At 39.3% G+C, this 19188-nt stretch overlaps 1 protein-coding gene across 3 annotated transcripts; it reads left to right on the forward strand.

Annotated features, from left to right (window-relative positions):
• Positions 1 to 587: 587 nt before the first annotated feature.
• Positions 588 to 16114, forward strand: bbs4 (Bardet-Biedl syndrome 4). 3 transcript variants are annotated; one of them, XM_055045247.1, is made up of 18 exons: positions 605 to 647; positions 2988 to 3030; positions 3875 to 3932; positions 6232 to 6311; positions 6377 to 6493; positions 8388 to 8451; positions 8693 to 8804; positions 9056 to 9128; positions 10164 to 10217; positions 10300 to 10427; positions 12119 to 12173; positions 12263 to 12331; positions 12559 to 12711; positions 13549 to 13720; positions 13954 to 14023; positions 14109 to 14262; positions 14350 to 14554; positions 15436 to 16114. In XM_055045247.1, exons 5-18 carry the CDS (start codon positions 6485 to 6487, stop codon positions 15588 to 15590), a joined length of 1473 nt encoding a protein of 490 aa, XP_054901222.1. In that variant the 5' UTR covers positions 605 to 647; positions 2988 to 3030; positions 3875 to 3932; positions 6232 to 6311; positions 6377 to 6484; the 3' UTR covers positions 15591 to 16114. The 3 variants fall into 3 exon arrangements, with proteins under 3 accessions (XP_054901221.1, XP_054901222.1, XP_054901223.1); XM_055045248.1 differs by having other exon boundaries at positions 6232 to 6306; XM_055045246.1 differs by lacking the exons at positions 3875 to 3932; positions 6377 to 6493 and having other exon boundaries at positions 588 to 647.
• The last annotated feature ends 3074 nt before the right edge of the window (positions 16115 to 19188 follow it).

The raw sequence follows: 19188 nt of genomic DNA on the forward strand, positions 1-19188 counted from the left end.
TAGCTGTTTGATCAAGCAATAAACACTGATTTAAACTAAATAATTTATTACTTTTACTTGCCAATGAGTGAAAAGGACATCGAGTCAGTTATCTTGGTTTGCTTTTTTCTCTATCTCCTCATAGCATGACTGGTTAAAGATGTTCATTTCTCTTAATGTTCCTACAAAAAATGCACTGACATGCTTAAAACCAATCTAAATTTAAACGTAAGCATAAAACAGGTCTCTTATTATGTAACAAGGATGATGGCAACAGCAAACCGTCCATGGTTATGATTTATTTGAGCCATAAGATATGTTGTCATGGACGTAGGACATTTGAAACAGTTACTTTAGACTTGATTTTTTTTTTTAACCACTACAAATATTTTAGAAGCTGTACTTACTCTCAGCTAAAAATAAAACATTGAGAGCACAATCTCTAAGGTGATGAGGAAATTATATTGCTAGTTCCAAGGCTCATGATGCCTTCATTATTGCAGGTTTTGATCTGTAAAGGTGATTTCTGTCTCTTGTTTTCCCCCTCACGCTGCAGCGTCCCTCATTAACATTCACAGACGTCATCCCGCACACGTCCATTCGTAACCATAGCAACGGCTTCTGCTGTTGATCGTCTCAAGATGGCGGACGCGGAGAATGCCGCGGCGGTGAGTGTGTCATAAATTCAGCCTGGACTTTGCGGGGTAAACGTTAATGCCACTGAGCCGTTTGCTGGCGAGACATTCCGTGAGCATAACGCAGCGCCTTTACTGAAACTACGGTCTGTATCTGCGCCTGTTTTAAACGCCTGCTAGCTGCCGCTAAGTCGGAGCTTATGAGGACCGCTAGCTACAACTTTCAAATTTAATCCCCTTCATCTCGATGCAAAACTCAAACTGGAGTGCTTACAGTTGTAGGAAACAAATGTCCTACTGGATATTTGTTTAGCTCACCGCGTTCTGTGCCGCAAACTACAATTAACTTATGTAATAGTTACGAGGTTTTGAGACGTGTGCCATTACGACCCGCTTCATTAAAGCCACCGTTGCATTCGGAACGCTTCGCGAGCGTTATGATGTATAGAAGCAGACGGTTTAAGGCGGTTGGATTGCGCATGCGTGTGTTAAATTTCTACTCAGCTGTTGTAAGTTCTCCTTAATTAGCAGTTCTCCACGATGGCTCTTCTTAATCACTTGTATTCCAGTAACGATTTTGTCTAAATGGCAAAATCGGACTGACTGTCCGGTTGTGTGCACACATCAGACATTGCAAGGGTGTAACTTTGTGTTGAAAGTTGGTGGTGAGGAAGAGGAGCAGGGGACGAGGGGGTGATAACTTCCACAGTTACTGGAAGGCCTTTTCTTTTCCAGTGCTAAGAATAAAGCCAAAACTTACATGTGAATACCATACAACCTTATTCAATAAATTGGAATATACGTTCTGATCAGGTTTGCCTTTCGAAAATAATCTTTTAGGAGATGTTGAACATACTATGAAATATAAATATGTTAAAACATATGTAGTCTGACTCATCTATATAATGTATTTAACTTGGTGAGGGAACTGCTGACAAAGGAACTTTTCAGTCATATTCTAATTCATGGAATCACCCTGTATTTGCTGAATCCTTATAGTAATATTTTTTTTTGTGAAGAATCATCACATAGTTGCCTTTTTATGGTAAAAAAAAAAAAAAACAAACGTTGACAACATGAGATTCTGCAGCAATCAATATGTTACTAAACATTTCAAAAACAGAATAGGTAACTTCTATATAAACCAAATGAATCTTTGTCAGTGCAAACTTTGTACTTTCTAAGTATGTGATTCTGACTTTCCCTCAGCTGATTTGCAAATCCTTTGTCCTGCTGACTTACACATAGCAGATGAGACATAATGCGACTCTAGCATAGCAAATAATAAAGACACAAAACCATCGATATTACCGGATTCGATAAAATGTGGGTGATGTTTGGATGTGTAAAATATATATTCTTTCTGCTAATAAAGCCATACTTTGGTTTCTGTCAGTTCTAGAAACAAGAGAGAACAAAGCAACTTTCTCTTTACAATGGCCCATAATTAAATTTAATTTAAATTAATAGGGGCCATAATTTAAAATTGAACAAAAATGGCTCTTTATGCTTTATGAAATATTTCATCCTTTTTGACGATTGCTCTGAATATCGCCACGTTCTACGAACAAACGATGCAGTTTGCCCTGGGAAAAAATGTAGAAAAACGGATGATTGTATTATTTTTTATTTTTTTTATTTTTTTGTGTCTGCTTGACATCACACGCAGACCGGTTGCCATGGCAAACAATAAACAACATCCTCGGGAGCATCGAGCAAAGATTACGTTCAAGTGCATCAGGAGTTAACCACACACACACACACAAAAACATTTCCCACACAAAAAGGTCATAAAAACACCAAACAGAACATTCTGTCTGTTGCAGATTTATGTTTCTGAATTTCCATTTTGCAATCATTAGTGATGCCTGAAGAATAACTGGTTGATTAACTAACTTCAGTAAGCACTTCTTTACTTCTGTGTAAATTGAGCTGAAATATTCCGAACTTCGCAGCAAGAGTACATGTTAAAGTGATAAAAGTTAAGCTAGCATAACTAACATACACACACTTTCTTTATATTTATATATTTTTTAATTAAAGCTTTTTACTGACCTGTGAAATGTGATCCCTTTGGACCTTGTTGTCTTGCTGTCGTAGTGTTAACAATGAATCTCAATTTTGCTTCCCCTTCTCCAGGGGATCATCAATCAACCAAATGTTGCTTGATTGATAATCATTTTCCCTGACCACCGATATTCCTGACTGAAATGGGGTTTCCAAACAGAATTTCTTGTTCTCATGGTGTTGGATGCATGTCTTTAGTAGTACCTGCTGACGAAATTGTATGCTGAAACAGTGAATTTGTGTTCCATTGGTCCTGTACCTGTTTTTATTCACTCGTTTCACCTGTTTGTGTTTCATTTATTACAGCTGCCAGTTCCTACTGAAGCCAAGAAGCGCCGTGCACCTAAAGGTACAACCCAACTTGTTTTCCACTCGGTTTGCCATGAACCGGTTCTGTTTAAAACTACTAAGACATGATCTGCCTGCAGAGGTCACCCTCACTCTTCTGTTTGAAATACTGAGCTGCTGAGCCATTGTGTTGAGAGGAATATTTATAATAAATTAAGGTTGCTTTTTTTGCCATCTTAATTTTCCATATTATCTTTTTGATGTTGCCATAAGATTAATCATATCCTCTTGTGTTGTTTTTTTTTTTTAATCAAATCTGTCTTTATAATCATGTGAATACTAATTGAGTTTCTTTGGAGTATACTCTATAGTGATGGTTATTGAGTCTGGTAACTGTGGGAGGAATGATCTGTGATAACGCTCCTTTGTGCACCTGGAATGTAGCAGTCTGTCACTAAAGTCCCAGTCAAAGTTCAAACCTAAATCCAATAAAATACATTTTGAGAGAAGACGTGAAAATCCCCATTCCATCCAATCTCACTGAGTAGGCAGTTTTTATAAACAAAGCATGAGCAAAAAATAAAACTCTAGATGGGGGAAGCAGGTGGAGAGGTCCCTAAAATGTGATGTTTACTGCTTGTTTCATAATTGCTTACTGTATTATGTCTTTATGTTCAAAGCTTGGAGAACTATTTACCTCCTTTCTTCCACTTCTGAGTTATGCACTGCTTTGTCTTGTCAAATAAAATTGGGCCTGATCTCTATGTTTCTAGCTATAATAACTGAAGCTTATTATAAAACTGACTCTATAGATTGTTAGTCTTTTGATCCAAATTTCTTTTAATTTGTTTTGTACAGTTGTTGATATTAATCATAAATGAACATTATTCATGTGTTTAATCTAGTGACATAAACAACGTCAACCAGACCTGAAAGTTACATTGGCTCCAATCTGCAGTTGAAGTAAGTAGGACCTATTTAAGCGACTCGGGACTCCATATGTTCTACATAATGTTCTCAAAAGTTCAACTTACAAAATCAAACTACACCCAGTAAATTCATGGAGCCACAACACATTTGATACAGTCAAGTCTTCAGATCATCCTTTGATCCAGTTGATCTGAGTAAATATAGAGCAACCACAGATGTGCATTTATGAAGAGCTGTTTCACCATTGTAAGAGAAACAGCAATATTTCTAGGAAGCAATAAAACAACTTTAAATATGGAAAGCTTTATAATATGCTGCTATGACCCAAACAGTAGAAATATGACAGACGCTCTTAATATGTACATATCTTTACATACAACTTATTATTTTTTGGTAATCATCACCTTAAATTGTTTGTCAAAAGTCTAAATCCTAAAAGTAATAAGATAAAAAGCAACAAAGCCGATATTAATTGTGTCCATGGGTACCGAAGGTTTATATATTCTATAATTACTATCATGAAATGCAATTAGAATAATTTAATGCAGGCTTAAAGTTAATTATGCTGTGCACAACAAGAGAATTATGGTCTATTATTAGGTTATCTGCAGTGCAGCCCAGCATATTTTCTTGGATAAAAAGCCCAGAAAGTGCAAACATGACTGTTTCCTTTGCAGCATGTTTCAGCAACGCATGATTAGATTAAACGACCCAACAAGAGGAAGTGGTTTCTGAAGTTTTCTATGGGGAAAACTTCCCCAAAAATTATCATAGTTTTTTTTTCTCTTTTTTTATATAATCTTCCCATGTGTCCTTTGATCTCAGCACGCCTCTTCCCTGCTCTTATCCTCCTTTAACATGTGGCTGAAACACAAGCTCGTCTAAGCCTTGCATTAGCCAGATCCATTACAACAATGCCATAATTCCTTTATCTTTGGGATATAGTTTTTTGGGGGGTTTTCTGCTTCCTTCCCTTACGCAGCGATATATGGGACACCACATGCTGGGCCTTTCTTGTTTCCCCCTGTACTTGCGTGTCACAGATATTTTTGTTCTCTCTTCTCCAAATCTGCCTTGTTCTTTTTGAATTCAGATCCAGGAGTCCCACAGACAAGCGCACCGTCTCTCTTTCTCTCTCTCAGAGCAAACAAATCCGATTGGGTCTCCACAAATGTGAGCGTTTTTGACTCGTGATGAAGTGAACCTGTCCAGTTTTCACCCGGATCTCCGTGAAGCATTTAGAATCGGTTCCGGTTCTTCCTGCAAATTATGATCAGAGTTCTGCTTCAAGTCCTGGTAGATAAAAAAAAAAAAAAAAGATGGATGGGTAGAGGGGGATTCTCACTGTATTGTTACATTCTGTTCTTTAATAACACCCCTCCCTCTCTCTACAATGTTGCTGACAGACTCAAAGCTACAGCACTTTATTTTACCATGTATCGAATCCTATTTTTAGACCCGCAGGGAAAGGTAGTAGGTGCAAGATAACGGGATTACTGGAATCAAACTTGCTTCTGCTGGAATTACATTTTCCTTCCTTGTGAAATGAAATGTTGCTCTCTGCTGGGAAGAGAACTTGGAGCATTGTGCTTTAGTTCTTGGGGTTACCTAACCCTTTTCTAAAGCCCTACATTGTGCTGCTCATTCCCTCAGCCTCCCACTTTCATTCAATCTCCGCACGCTCTCTATCGCAAGCACCTGGCTTCCCAGAGACAGCGTTGCCCTGGCAACAAGAAGAATATCTCAACCTGCCAAGATGTTAAAGGAGAAAGATAGTGGTGGAGGGGTGGAAAGCAAGTGTTTGTTAGGCAAAACTTGCGTACAAGGTGACATTTACAGCCTGACTGATGAGTTGATTAAAGTTTAGCCTGGGGTTGGTTGAAGCCTTAACAGCTTTATGGTAACTGTCGCATCAAAGGCGTGCGTGAGACTGCAGAGGTAGGGGCTGTTTCCAGATTATTTATTCGCTTGTTGAAGTATGAGAGAGAGAAAAAGACAGAATTCATACACAAACGTAACCGCTTCCAACCTGAGCCATCTGTTCTTAAGTGAAAGCTAGCTAACAAGCAAATATCTCCAGTGTGTCAGGTGAATTGACTTAAATCCAGCTAGTGGATTGAAGTTGCAGGGGAACATCTGGGCTTACTGTCAGATCAGACACCTTTTAATGAGCGCAAAAGGAGGGCACGTGCAAAATTAATCTTTCATCTCTCGACAAAACGAGACATCACCAAAGCTGAAGAATGTAGCGTGACTAAAATATCCCCCAGTTTCTTTTCAATTACAGTTTTTTTCTCTCTCTCTCTCTCTCTCTTTCTGTCATGTCTACCAGCTCCAGAGCTTCCTATTGTGGAGAGAAGAAACTGGCTGATCCACCAGCACTATCTGCGCAAAGACTATGAGACCTGTAAGGTAAATGATTTACATTCTCCCCGTGCCTCATGCTGTCATTGACCAATGTGTGTTCAATGACACAGATCTGGTCGGAACACACGAAGGGAAGCATGATTGAGCCCAGGGCTCGGTAAATACCCACGCCAGTTTGCCACTCTGCCTGTTCTCTGCAGTAATTGCTGTATTCCTACATGAATATGGTAAGCATTCTGTGAATGGATGCTTGCAACAGTAAGTCGTGTTCCTGGAATAACGCCTTCTTGCTCTCACTGTGAAGATCAGCCTCGGTGCCAGGCGATAACGCGGCACATTCTTTTAATCTGCAGAAACTCCAACCTAGACTTTTAATCTGATTTCCTGCTGTGAAGTTTCATTAATCCCTCTGTGAAAATGACTTAAAATGTAAACGCAGTCGGTTAGGATATTTGAGGTTGTTTGAAGTCTATAAATACCTTCTCAGGAGGGTAATACTTAAAACAAAGCATTGACAACTCTATATATACTCTAAAGACACGTACTGTGTCTTTGGAAAAGAAGTGTCTTCAGTTCAGTTTCATTTCATAACAAAATAATAAGGCACTTTCAAAAGTGCCTTATTACTTTTGAAAGTAATAAGGCACTTTTACTTTCAAAAGTAAAAGTGCCTTTTACTTTTGAAAGTAAAAGGCACAATTGTATGTTACAATTGTATGAAAGTAAAAGGCACAATTGTATGTTACAAAAATTGTAACATACAATTTTTGTATGTTACAATACAAAAATTGTAACATACAATTTTTGTATGTTACAATTTGCTCTTTCCGTCATTCAATTCGGTTCATTTAGTCCAAAGCAAGTCCTTCAGTACGGTTAGATTCAGATAGTTGAAACCAGAATTGGGGCCAGTTAAGCTAACATATTGTTTTTGGTCTGTGAGAGGCAGTTGGAGTACCTGGAGAGTTCATGCTTGCTCAAGAAGAATATGTATCTAGAAAGCCAATATACAAACCCAGCATCTTTTCATTTCAAGCCAGGTTTTAGGAGGGCTTAAAGCTGAGTTATAGTCGCACTTTTGAAAGTTCACGTTGACTGAGCGTGAGCCAGGACAGTGGTATGGCTAACATTGCAGGCATTTTTTCATAAAATGAGCCTCCACAGAGGTTATATAAAAACCAGTGCAAGGGGACCTGCTCTGCAAGAGCATCTTTCCAATCTTCCAATTTGCGTAAACAGTGGCGCGTGCGATTCTCACCGAGTTAAAAAATTCATAGGTGCAAGACGAAGCAGTGCAAAGGCGCGTGAGGCCGGCGTCAACTTTAAACCCGGCCTAGCTTTAATCCCTATTTAAAATGAGACAAGGAATCATAAAAACATAATACAATACAATACAGTACCAATTATGGAACAAGCATTAAACATTGCATTTTCCCAAACTCCAGTTTTGTCAAATACGTTGACACAACTGACTCAGATCATAATGTTAGAAGCATTAAAGAAACCAATTAGAAACCCTTAAGTAAGAAAAATACAAATTTATTGTTGCAACGGATTTCTGTATTGCAATATTTGTCAACACTATTGCTTTTAATGTTAAGTTTGATGCATCTTTTAAATGGCTGGTACACTCCTTTCAGAATGATGATGCAGCGCTAGGGTTGCCTGTTTGAGTTCACCCCACACAGACTGACATAAAGTAATGCATGTTTTATTAACAGAAGATTAAAAAATACATTGAGGAACTTTGAAAAATAATTCAATTTTAATCTAAATGCTCAGTGCAGATATTAGGAGAAAATATATCTAGTCTATTATAAATGGTTTAGAATGGTTTTGCTGAACTCAAGGACTTTGACCAGGCAAAAAAATAAGCTAATTTGGACTTTAATTGATAATTGCTCTCATAAGTATTTATCCTTCTTTATTGGAAGATGCTAGTTATTGTTCATCTATTTTATTTTTCCAAGCAGTAGCGAAAGGTATCAAACCCATTATTCCAGTTGGAATTCTCCTATTAATGTGTTTTAAAATGACTAACTTTAAGTTATATTAAATTCTCTTGAGTAAAATGCCTCTTCAGTATTTCATCCACCTGCCTCTCTTTCTCTGTTTCTGTAGGTGATCATTAAAGAGCAACTCCAGGAAACCAATGGAATGTGTGAATATGCTATATATGTTCAAGGTGAGACGTTGCTGAGGTCTTTACCTTCTCACTGTTACCGTATATGTGATGTTAATTAAAAGGTTCAGTGAGTTAAAAAAAAAAAAAGCTCTGCCAAGCTCTACAATATGTGCTGTATTTCCTCAAATCCTCTCTTTGGATGGCATGCAGTGCCTTTGATTTTTTTTTTTGTCCTTTCTCTATTTTTCTTCACATAAATGAAGATCCTCTTTTTTTATCCCATGTCTTTGTTGTTATTCAGCACTAATCTTACGTCTTGAGGGGAAGATCCAGGAGTCCCTGGAGCTGTTTCAGAGCTGCGCCATCCTTAATCCCAGCAGCTCAGACAACCTCAAGCAAGTGGCCCGATCACTGTAAGTCTGCTGCACTGAACCCTGCATGAGTGCATCGAGGCCCCCTCACTAACTAACAAGATCAGCATAGGAGGACTTCCTAGTAATTATTGTAAAACTGCTGCGAGGTGAGGAACAGTAATTTTACAGATATTATCTCACTGAACTCACCTACCTGTGGAGGCTTTTCTCTGTTTCGTAGAAATGGCTCAGTACAAAATTATATCTCAGGTTAATTTCTCATATTGACTCTTTTTGTATTATTTTCCTAGATTTCTTCTTGGAAAGCACAAAGCAGCTATTGAATTCTATCATGAAGCAGCAAAACTTAATGAGAAAGACTGGGTAAATAGCACACACACACACACCCCTCTCCCTACACACACACACACACACACACACACACAGGTTCATATTTCTAGCTATACAAGTCTTTGTATTGACTTTCATTCACTTTAGTAACTGCATATTTTTTTACATTAACCCTAACAAAATTCACACTATACTAGGGCTGCAACAAACAATTATCTTAGTAATCGATAGTGAAAAGCTCAGTCGTTTCTGCTTGACTTAACATTAATACAGTGTAGGGCTAATCAGTTTTTTTTTTATTAGCAGATTAATCATTAAAAAAGATAAATTTGCTTAATATAATTTTTTTAAGGCATTTAAACCAGGTAACGTTATAACAATACCTCTTGGAGAGTTCTGGATAGAACACATTTACAGACAGTTTGTTTATTTGAGCTTTATGTTTTTAACTAAATGTATATATTTTTGTACAGCTTTGACTTACTTATTTCCCTTAAAATGTAGGGTTTTCTTTCACAAAGAACCTTTTTTTGAGTCTGTATACACAATTTAGCAATTAATTGATTACTAAATTTGTAGACAATTATTTCAATAGTTGATTAATTTGCTCGCGACTGTTAAAAATGTCGCAATAGGAGCAGGCTTAGGCTCGTATAAGGTCAGAAAGTTAGTGAATATGACAAAGGTCCGAAATAGAATAGCTAAACAGCACACACACACATGCACGCACACACACACATCTCAGTGTAGAGTTTCTGCTTTCCCTTGAAGTCTGAAAGAAAAGTGTTAACTTGTGCTTCCTGGCGTCTTTGACTCCAAAAACGCAGCGTGAAGTGCTCCTCACGTCTAGAACGGAAAGTACTCTCAGTGAACTTCCTTTTTTCTCAACAATACTTTGTTAAACAGCGACTTTGTTGGAAGGCTGAGATAAACCGGTCCGAATATTTCGGATCCTCTCTTTCACTTCGGCATCCAGTTTCCACCAAGCTTTCTTTTTAAACTTTTTTTTGCTATTTTTATTAGCAAATTAAAACTAAGAGCGACGCATCTGACATTCTCTCACCATAGGAGATCAGTCATAACCTGGGTGTGTGTTATTACTTCCTCAAAGATTTAAAAAATGTGAGTACACCCAACAGTAACAAAATGCAGTTGCTGCCTCCAGGGGGAAGTTTATTTATTTTTGATGCTCTGTTTCCGTCAGGCAGAGGAACATCTAAACGCCGCTCTGCAGACAAATAAACACGACAAGAGCTTCGTGATGCTCGGGAAAGTTCATCTGCTGGCAGGAGACACTGACAAGGCCATCGAAGTGTACAAGAGAGCAGTGGAGTAAGTGAGGCTTAAATGTTCATACTATTAGCAACCACTGAGCAGACAAGCAGTTGTTTTTAAGTCAAACACCAACCCAAAAAAGCTCACATTTCCCCTCCACTGAAGGGTAATGACATTCGGTTTTCAAAGCTTTTGTTTTAACCAACTAAAATAAAAAAAAAAGGCAATCACATGCATTCAGGCTCCCTTCTGGTACTCCAATCCAAAATCCAGTGTGTTAAGTTAGACATCAACTAATTAGTCCATTTGTTGTCATTTAAACTCAGTATAAAAACCTGCTCTGTGGAGACCTGAGAGGTTTGTTAGTGATCATTAGTGTCTATGCAGCTCTTAGGGAACAAATTAAGTTAATGGCAACTGTGAAATTAGAGCTAAAGCTACAACGTAAGGCTTTTTATCTCAAAAGCAAAATCTTGTTGGGATAGAATAGAAGAATCCTTTGTTGTCCCACTCAAATGTAAGAATCTGAAATATATAAAACCAGAATAAAGAACAACATACTATGTAGTACAGCCAAAATTTCAACATAAACATTATTAAAAAATGTTTTGGAGCCTAAAACACTTTTTTAAAGCACAAACCATCCATGTGGATTTGAAAATAAAAAACAGACTGTACAACAGAGATGTGCAGATGTCAGCATGTATGTGAATACTTTTTGAGTTTCTTTGGAGTATACTCTATAGTGATGGTTATTGAGTCTGGTAACTGTGGGAGGAAGGATCTGTGATAACGCTCCTTTGTGCACCTGGAATGTGGCAGTCTGTCACTAAAGTCCCAGTCAAAGTTCATACCTAAATACAGTAAAATCAATTTTGAGAGAAGACGTGAAAATCCCCATTCCATCCAATCTCACAGAGTCGGCAGTTTTTATAAACAAAGTATGAGCAAAAAATAAAACTCTAGATGGGGGAAGCAGGTGGAGAGGTCCCTAAAATGTGATGTTTACTGCTTGTTTCGTAATTGCTTACTGTATTATGTCTTTATGTTCAAAGCTTGGAGAACTAGTTACCTCCTTTCTTCCACTTCTGAGTTATGCACTGCTTTGTCTTGTCACATAAAATTACTATAGTACAAGGGTTTAAATGCACTTCCAAGGCTGTGTGGTGGGACTTGTATCCCTTATTTCAAGTTGAAGTTTCTAAAACTCTTCCTGGGGTTGCTTTCAATTTCTTCCTCCTTTGTTTATCCAGTCACTTCCAGCCTTTAGAGCTCCCTGCAGGAAGTATTTGTCATTTATTCCATCCAAAAGCTCCATCTTCACCATATTTTTTACCCGAGGTCCTTTCTGGCTTCCTTCTAAATTCGCCCCATTTCCAGTTTGCTGAATTTTTAAACACCAGGCTGTGGTGTAAATAAGAGAAAAGACATCAGTGTCTGTAATAGCACTCATTATGGCTACCTCCTGTTGAGGCCAAATGAATTAATCAAGTGCCCTAATACTTGTGCTGCCTTTAATGAGACGCACCACTGTGAGTCTTATTTTAGAGTCGATGTGCCTCCACTCTACATTTCTCTTTGGGCCACACAGGTCATAATTAATATGCAACAATTAAGCTGAAACAAAGCCTGATGGCATAATCAGCAGCTTCTCTGCTCAAAGAAGTGCAGGCATTAAATGTAATTACGAGCGTGATGTGAACGAGGTGACATTTGTCGTTCAACGTGCTCCTCCGTTCTCCATTCAGATTCTCTCCAGAGAACACTGAACTCCTGACCACTCTCGGCCTCCTGTTTTTGCAGGTGGGTGAAGTTGCTCGCAGCCTTTTCTGCGATTTAATTTGTACTTTTAAAACAAAAGGTGACAATGATGTTCTGTTCTCCCTGTCCAGCTCGGGAAGTACCAGAAAGCGTTCGAGCATCTTGGGAACGCCCTCACTTTTGACCCCAACAATTATAAGGTATGCTGGCTGTTGGCGCGGCATTGCTCTTCAGGTCCAAACCCAAGTTTCCTGCCGAACACCTGAAGGCAGCGCTGAGGTTTTCTTTCACAGCTTTTCACTCGAAGCGGATGGTCAATCGCAGTCAGATGTTCCAGTCAGACTCTCATCATGTTCTGTTTTAAAGCGTACATCGTTCTCTAATATATCTCTACTCACAGATTTATTTATTTTTTTCTTCTTCCCAGGCCATCCTGGCCGCAGGCAGCATGATGCAAACCCACGGTGACTTTGATGTGGCCATGAACAAGTATAGAGTAGCGGCGTGCGCCGTGCCGGAGAGCCCCCCTCTCTGGAACAACATTGGCATGTGCTTCTTTGGCAAGAAGAAGTACGTGGCGGTGAGTGATGCTGAGTTTTTTTTTGTGTGTGTGTGTTTTGCTCGGAGGAAAGTGCTGGAGCACAGCAGTTAGAGCGGCTTAATGGGATTTGTTCACCAGAGGTTTTATATATAAGCACATCACTGAAATGAGCTGGAAATAGGCTGAGAAACTTTTTATGTTTTACCTCCAAAGTACAAAACAGCACATCAGATCCTAAACTTATCGTTTATTGAACAAAACTGAAGCTGAAGTGTACAGACTCTGCATTTGAAAACCATAATTTTAATAGCGGCAGAAACACAATCGGCAGTTATGTTGAATATGTTGTTTTCTGCTTGATTTTAATTTGTTTTTCACATCCTTATGGATAAATGTTGACCCACTCTCCCTCACAGTGTTTCAACAGTTCATTAACGTTTGCACACTTTTGTTTCTGAGATCCCTCCACAATGAAGTTGAGGGTTTTACTTTGACTGAGCCACTGCAGCACATTGATTCCCTTCTTTTTTAGCAACTCTATTACTTATTTTGTTGTTTTGTTATCCTGATTTAAATAATTATTGTCTATCTATGAACCCTGTTGACGTTGTCAGAAATAAATGCTTTTGTTCAAACACGGGCGGGGGGCGAGATAATTAAGCTTGTGGAGGAGGCACTCTTTGGTCAGACTATAAACTAAACCCTATCCATGTCTTTTCTTCTGCTTATCATTAATGCATATGTGTAATATAATAGTGGCTTGTAACACAACTGAATCTGACTCATATGTCCTTGAAGCATTATAAATCCACTTGTTCCTAGATTGTTCTGCCTCAGATACAATTACCATGCTTCCTCCCCCACTTGTTCCCACAGGCCATTAGCTGCCTGAAGCGTGCTCACTACTTGTCTCCCTTTGACTGGAAAGTGTTGTACAACCTGGGGCTGGTACACCTGACCATGCAGCAGTACGCCTCAGCTTTCCATTTCCTCAGCGCAGCCATTAATCTGAACCCACGGATGGGGGAACTCTACATGTTGCTGGCAGGTACCGTGTCAAAGACCAGAGACGTGATCCGCGGTGTAGTTTAAATCCTTTAAAACCATGCCGTCTCGCCATTTCGTGATATCTGTGGGCATTTAAATTGTTTTATTTTTATTTCAAATAGACACACTGTGGAAGTTGTCAGCCTGGATTTACCAAAAAAAAAAAAAAAACTCCAGCAATGTCCAGTGAATTTTGTTTATTTCTAACTCTTTTCTTATATCTATAATTAACAGTGGCTTTGACTAATTTGGAAGATGTAGAGAATGCCACCAGAGCATACGAACAAGCTGTGAATCTTGATGAGTGAGTCCTGGACTCCACACTGTAATTTTTAAAATGTAAAACTTCATAAAAATCATTAGTTTTCTTTTCTTCCTTGGTGACAAAGCCCCCAAAGACCCAACCCCATGGTCAACCTGAACTTTGCAATATTCCTCTATAATCATGGAGACAAGCAGAGAGCTCTGGATCAATATCAGGAGATGGAACGGAAAGTCAACCAACTGCGGGATAGCAGTAGCAACTTTGAGTTTGATCTGGAGGTACGCTAGCTCTCTGCTCCTGTTGTCAGTAACCAGCTGCGGTTACATGTCACGACTTGTTAACCTGCTCCTTTCATTCACGCCCAGCTGATGGACATGGCTCAGAAGACGGGGGCTGTCCTGCAGGTAACGGATACTCTGGTTTGGACTAAACCCGGCAAGGACTCCAAAGCCAAGCCTCAATCTGCAGCAGCAGCCAAAACCCCGGGAGCTCCTCTCGGCACCAACCAGGCTCTGGGTCAGGCCATGTCTTCAGCTGCCAGCTACAACAAGAACATCCAGCTAGCAACAGGTGCGCTTTCCCAGCGTTGGCATCGCTTTATCCGTCAGCCAGCGTGAAACCTGCATCAGACCCATTGCAAGTGTATCTCTCTCAGCTGCGGTTGTTACCTGTTAGACTAAGTAAACAAAGTTAATATGCTTCTAACGTTTAAATAGGTTTTGCTGCTGCTTTCTGGCAGATGACATACATTCCTAGCTCTGAGGTTAATTATGCAAACCAGCTAATGCATTCAGTCAGCAGCCAAACCACATACTTGACTTTTGTGTGGGGAAAAAAAACAAACAATGCACTCTACCATCAGTAGTAGGAATTTAGGGTGTAATGTAGCTAGCTGCTGTTCTACTTTCACATGAAAGAAATGATCAAAGCTGTCACACTTCTTGTGGAACGTTAGTTTTAGTACAAGAGACGTACCGAAAGCTGTAACCAAAGACTAGGGACTTTTTTTAAACTCAGTGCATTTGCAAGGCTTCTTCTGACACTACCAGCTTATAGAAAGTGACCTTGGACCAATTTTTCAGCGTACCTTGTGTTCTGTTTCACTAATTCTCTTTACAATACAAACCCAATAACAGAGTTGATGCCTTGAATTTTATTGTGTATTTTTTTCCCCCTTTTTTCTGCATAAGGTCCTCTTCACCCATTCGTTCCGTGTTTAGCAGTGTATCTATTCAAATTAGCTGCATTTCTGGCATTAGTTGTATGCAGTCACCTGAAGTATAAGTCAGTAAGTGGCTCCTGCTAACATGCTAGGATCTACTTGTATGTATTTGATTGTGTTGTATTGAAAGCAAACATTGACACTCAGATTCACCGTCCTCAATAAATGCTTCTGATTAGTCAGAGCAGGTTTCGGTGGAATAAAATGAACTCTGCGTGATATTTTTCAGGCGTCTCCAAAGGCCCTTCCACATCTCTCGAGCCAGAGCCCGATGTAGCGAACGCCCCCAGCCCACCGACTGACGCTCCAGGCTGCCCAGAACCTGAAGATCCAGACGGGTCCAAACCCAGAACCTCTAAGAGGAGATCGAAGGCGGAAGAATGAAGTCATATTGCGACTGGAGTACTACATGTATCTCATTATAAGTTTTTAATGTTACTGTAGTCAGATTTAAAGTGTTAGGTACACAGAAATTCACTACTTTACAGCTAAAAAAACAAATCGGGGTCATTTTTCATATTTGGAAAAGTTCATCAGACCGATTAGTGCAATAATGTCAGGGCCACGTCCAGCAGATTTCTTAGCTTAACTATGTTTGTATTCGGCCAAGAAGCAGTAGGAGTCTTTGTGAAGTGGCCTGTGTGGAGAGATTTCAATGTAGCTCATTTGCTCCTTTCGGTTTATTTGCTATCACTTGAAAGGACCAATTTTCTTTGTTTTGACATTCCTTTAAAATTCACTGCAGGTGAAGGAAACGCTGTGACAATCTGAGCTCGAGCCAAGAGGGTGTGGACAGAGCGATGCTTTTAAACGTTTGTATCATATGACTATTGCTAATCGCTGTACTTGCTTTTATGTGTGGGGAACTGCTGCATTTCTAAGGAATAAAGTATTTAACATTAGATAAATACTTGAAAGAAACTTTCGTTTTCTTGGGAAAACTGGTTTAAATTATTCATGAGCATTCTTTTGATTTTTTTTTTTTTCAAAAATAATTTTTTATGAATGGGTTTGTTTTTCTTTGTATTTGATGGAAACTTTAATTACTTCTCATGGGACATCAGGAGAGAGAGAGACATATGTTCTTCCACTTATATTCCCGTATTGGAACAATTTACCAAGGAAACACACAGCTGAAGTTTTATTCATCTCGTCGCTTCGAAGTTTACATTATCGATTTGAACCTTTTGATCCAGGGATCTTCTCTTACTTCTCAGTGTTGCCACTTAAGTTTCTCCTCTGAACAGGTGTGTGTGTGTGTGTGTGTGTGTGTGTGTGTGTGTGTGTGTGTGCGTGCGTGCGTGTGTGGTGACAGCCACTTCATCCCTCCTGCCTTCCTTAACAAAGCCTCAAATGACCCTCCGACATCCGGTGATCGAAAACCAAGAGGTAGCTTCAGCACCGTTTGACCCTGCAGACGCACACAGCAGCAGTCACTCATTTGTTCCGTCTCTTCCACTAACACTGAGCTCCGCTGTGTTTTATAGCCCAGAGACTGTAGCTTCTTTCATTAGGAGCTTGTTAAGCCGCGCCCGCTCGCATCGCCTGTGGTCCTGCGTTTCACAGGCCGCTCGATGGCCTGTAAGTTACTATTCCTGCTGCAGTTTTGTTTCGGCACAGCCGCGGAAGATTGCTTCCCCATTTCTCATCTTCCTACAATTCAAATAGCCTCCAGGAGAGACTCTGCTCCTCATGAAAGTTCCGTCTAAAGTTTCCTCGCTCCGGGGAAAAGAGCTCGGTTGTGTTATTTTTCATTGTTGGGTTGCTGTGGGATCCAATACGAAACACATCTTATTGAATAAAAACCAGTGCTGGTAGGAAAATAGTGCACAGTGGTTGAGGATAATAGTAATAATTAATGGTTAACAGTGAAAGCTTTATGATTTTGTAAAATTTCGAACAGCATCAGTCTGAATGGGACTTCATGGTTTTTGAAAGTCATAGAAAACTATGAAGTTTGTTAAAATTTAGCATTTTTTGGCGTAGACTTTCAGAAACTTGGTTTTCAGATTAAATTATCTTGATTTGTTGATGAAGATTTTTAATGCTTTAAAATATATTTCAGATATTGGTAGTGCTGGGAAAATGAATTCATCAAGCCTGTTTTGTATCGAGTTCATCTCAGTTTTAATTTTAACCCGTCTGATCTGATATATTCAGGAATAAATATTAGGTCAAGTAAAACTACCATAGGAAGGACTTCCACAAAGAACTGCGTCTTTCTATTTCGCGTTAAATGTGTGAATAAGCGAGATTTAGCTGCAGCAAAGAACAGAACTGAGCTTTATTTGACCAAAGAGGAAGAGGATAGCTGTTTTATTTGCTCTGGCCACCAGCTATCTTGTACTTTGAATGCATCTGCATGCTGCAGTTTGAGATTTATTGAATCTGGCTGTATAAATCAGGACTGAGCTGTTAACCTTCCTCCCAGTTTTCCCCCAAGGCAGCTCTATCACTTCAGCCTTAAACTCCAGCTACTCCTAAAACTATTATAATTCAGCTCACAGCCTCCCCTGCAGGCCAGGCCCCCCTCTGGCTCAGTTAAGCACTTCCCCGGGTAAATCTTCAGTTCAGTTCCCGGCGACTGATAAGTCTCCTCACCTGTTTGTTTTTCACTTCAGTTACTAATTATTTGTTCCCAGTTTCTTCTTCATAACGCATAAATTTACATAGAGCCTCTGTCCTAGTTTCTGAGTGCAGATAACCAGGAATTCTGCCCAACCTGGAAAAGTATTGAGTGTATTTAAGGTCTGCATAAGTACAGAAAACAACTATGGGAAAATATTTGCAATTTAAGACTATTTTCTGTCCTATTCATTAAAGGATTTAGTTTAATACGTTTAGAAAATCACGTATTTGTCAAAACTGCCGACATGTTTTAACAGGACGGGTAATTTGTGGGCAAAAAAATAAAAGCTCCTCTTCTTCCTCTTTTAGGTCCTACTGCCATCTGCAGAAATGCACTGCTCAATAAGAAACAACCAATCAGAGCAAGTGGTGTTTTAGCGCTCTTAATTAACCTCGTGTACAGGCTGCAGCTGTACCCATGATGGAGAAACAACTTACCATCGCATGAAAACTGTTAACACGCCGCCATCATTCGCCATGCCAACAAGCCACTACCAGCAGACTCCGCTGTGGGGAAGGAGCTGTAGCGTAGCGGAGGATGTGAGCAGCGCATACACATCTTAATGTACACATCTTTCTGCAGAAATATAGGCTTTCTATGTATTTCTACTAAATTTTATTACATTTTTTCCAGAGAATGCAGTGTAATTTGTAGCTGAGTAGCCAATGTTCTCCAGGCACTTTAATAGTCCAACTGCTTTATTCTCTGTAAACGTCTGTGTGTTGAGCCAGGAGGTCATCTCCGAGGAGGTGAGTCCTTGAGAGAGTATTGAAGGTTGTAGTTAACAATTTGTAGCTCCTCCCATCATTAGTCAAACGCCACTAACAACCCTCACGCCTGCGAAAGCCTTGTTTTGTGGTGAAACATGGCAGGAAAACTGCTGGACCACAACGTTTTTACGCACTGCATTCCCTAGATGTTTTGGATGTTTTTTTGTCTGGTTGATATTGTCCTAAACGGATTGACTTTAATCTCCCACAGTTATTTATTGATTAGAAAATGGCTTAAGCAGGATCAAAAATTGCCTGAATATTCCCACATCTACACTTGGAGCCATAACTAAAATGTTTGAAACAGCTGGAACTTTCTACTGAGACTCAAATGTAAGAGAGCGTGTTAAGTAGAGTAGGACTGTTGGAAAAAAAAATATATATATATATATTTTTTTTTTTTTTACCTCCATGAGAGTTGTAATAAATGTTTAAAAATGTACAAATTTCCGCACGGCAGCCGTTTGCATCTTAATGTCATGTTCCAGAAATTAAGAATTCAATTACATGCTTAACTATTTTCTTTGAAGTCAAAGTTGTTCTGAGAAATATAACCAGCAGCACTTCAGTCTGAGGCTACTTT

Source organism: Poeciliopsis prolifica, unplaced genomic scaffold (assembly GCF_027474105.1).
Source record: "Poeciliopsis prolifica strain line A6 unplaced genomic scaffold, Auburn_PproV2 SCAFFOLD021, whole genome shotgun sequence".
NCBI lineage: Eukaryota > Metazoa > Chordata > Actinopteri > Cyprinodontiformes > Poeciliidae > Poeciliopsis > Poeciliopsis prolifica.

Bases quoted from the DNA above. Each gene is read 5' to 3' on its own strand.
- bbs4 (XM_055045246.1), top strand. From the start codon at position 621: ATGGCGGACGCGGAGAATGCCGCGGCG. The intron at 14,024-14,108 runs GTGAGTCCTGGA...TTGGTGACAAAG, and splicing joins CAAGCTGTGAATCTTGATGA to CCCCCAAAGACCCAACCCCA. The intron at 14,263-14,349 runs GTACGCTAGCTC...ATTCACGCCCAG, and splicing joins ACTTTGAGTTTGATCTGGAG to CTGATGGACATGGCTCAGAA.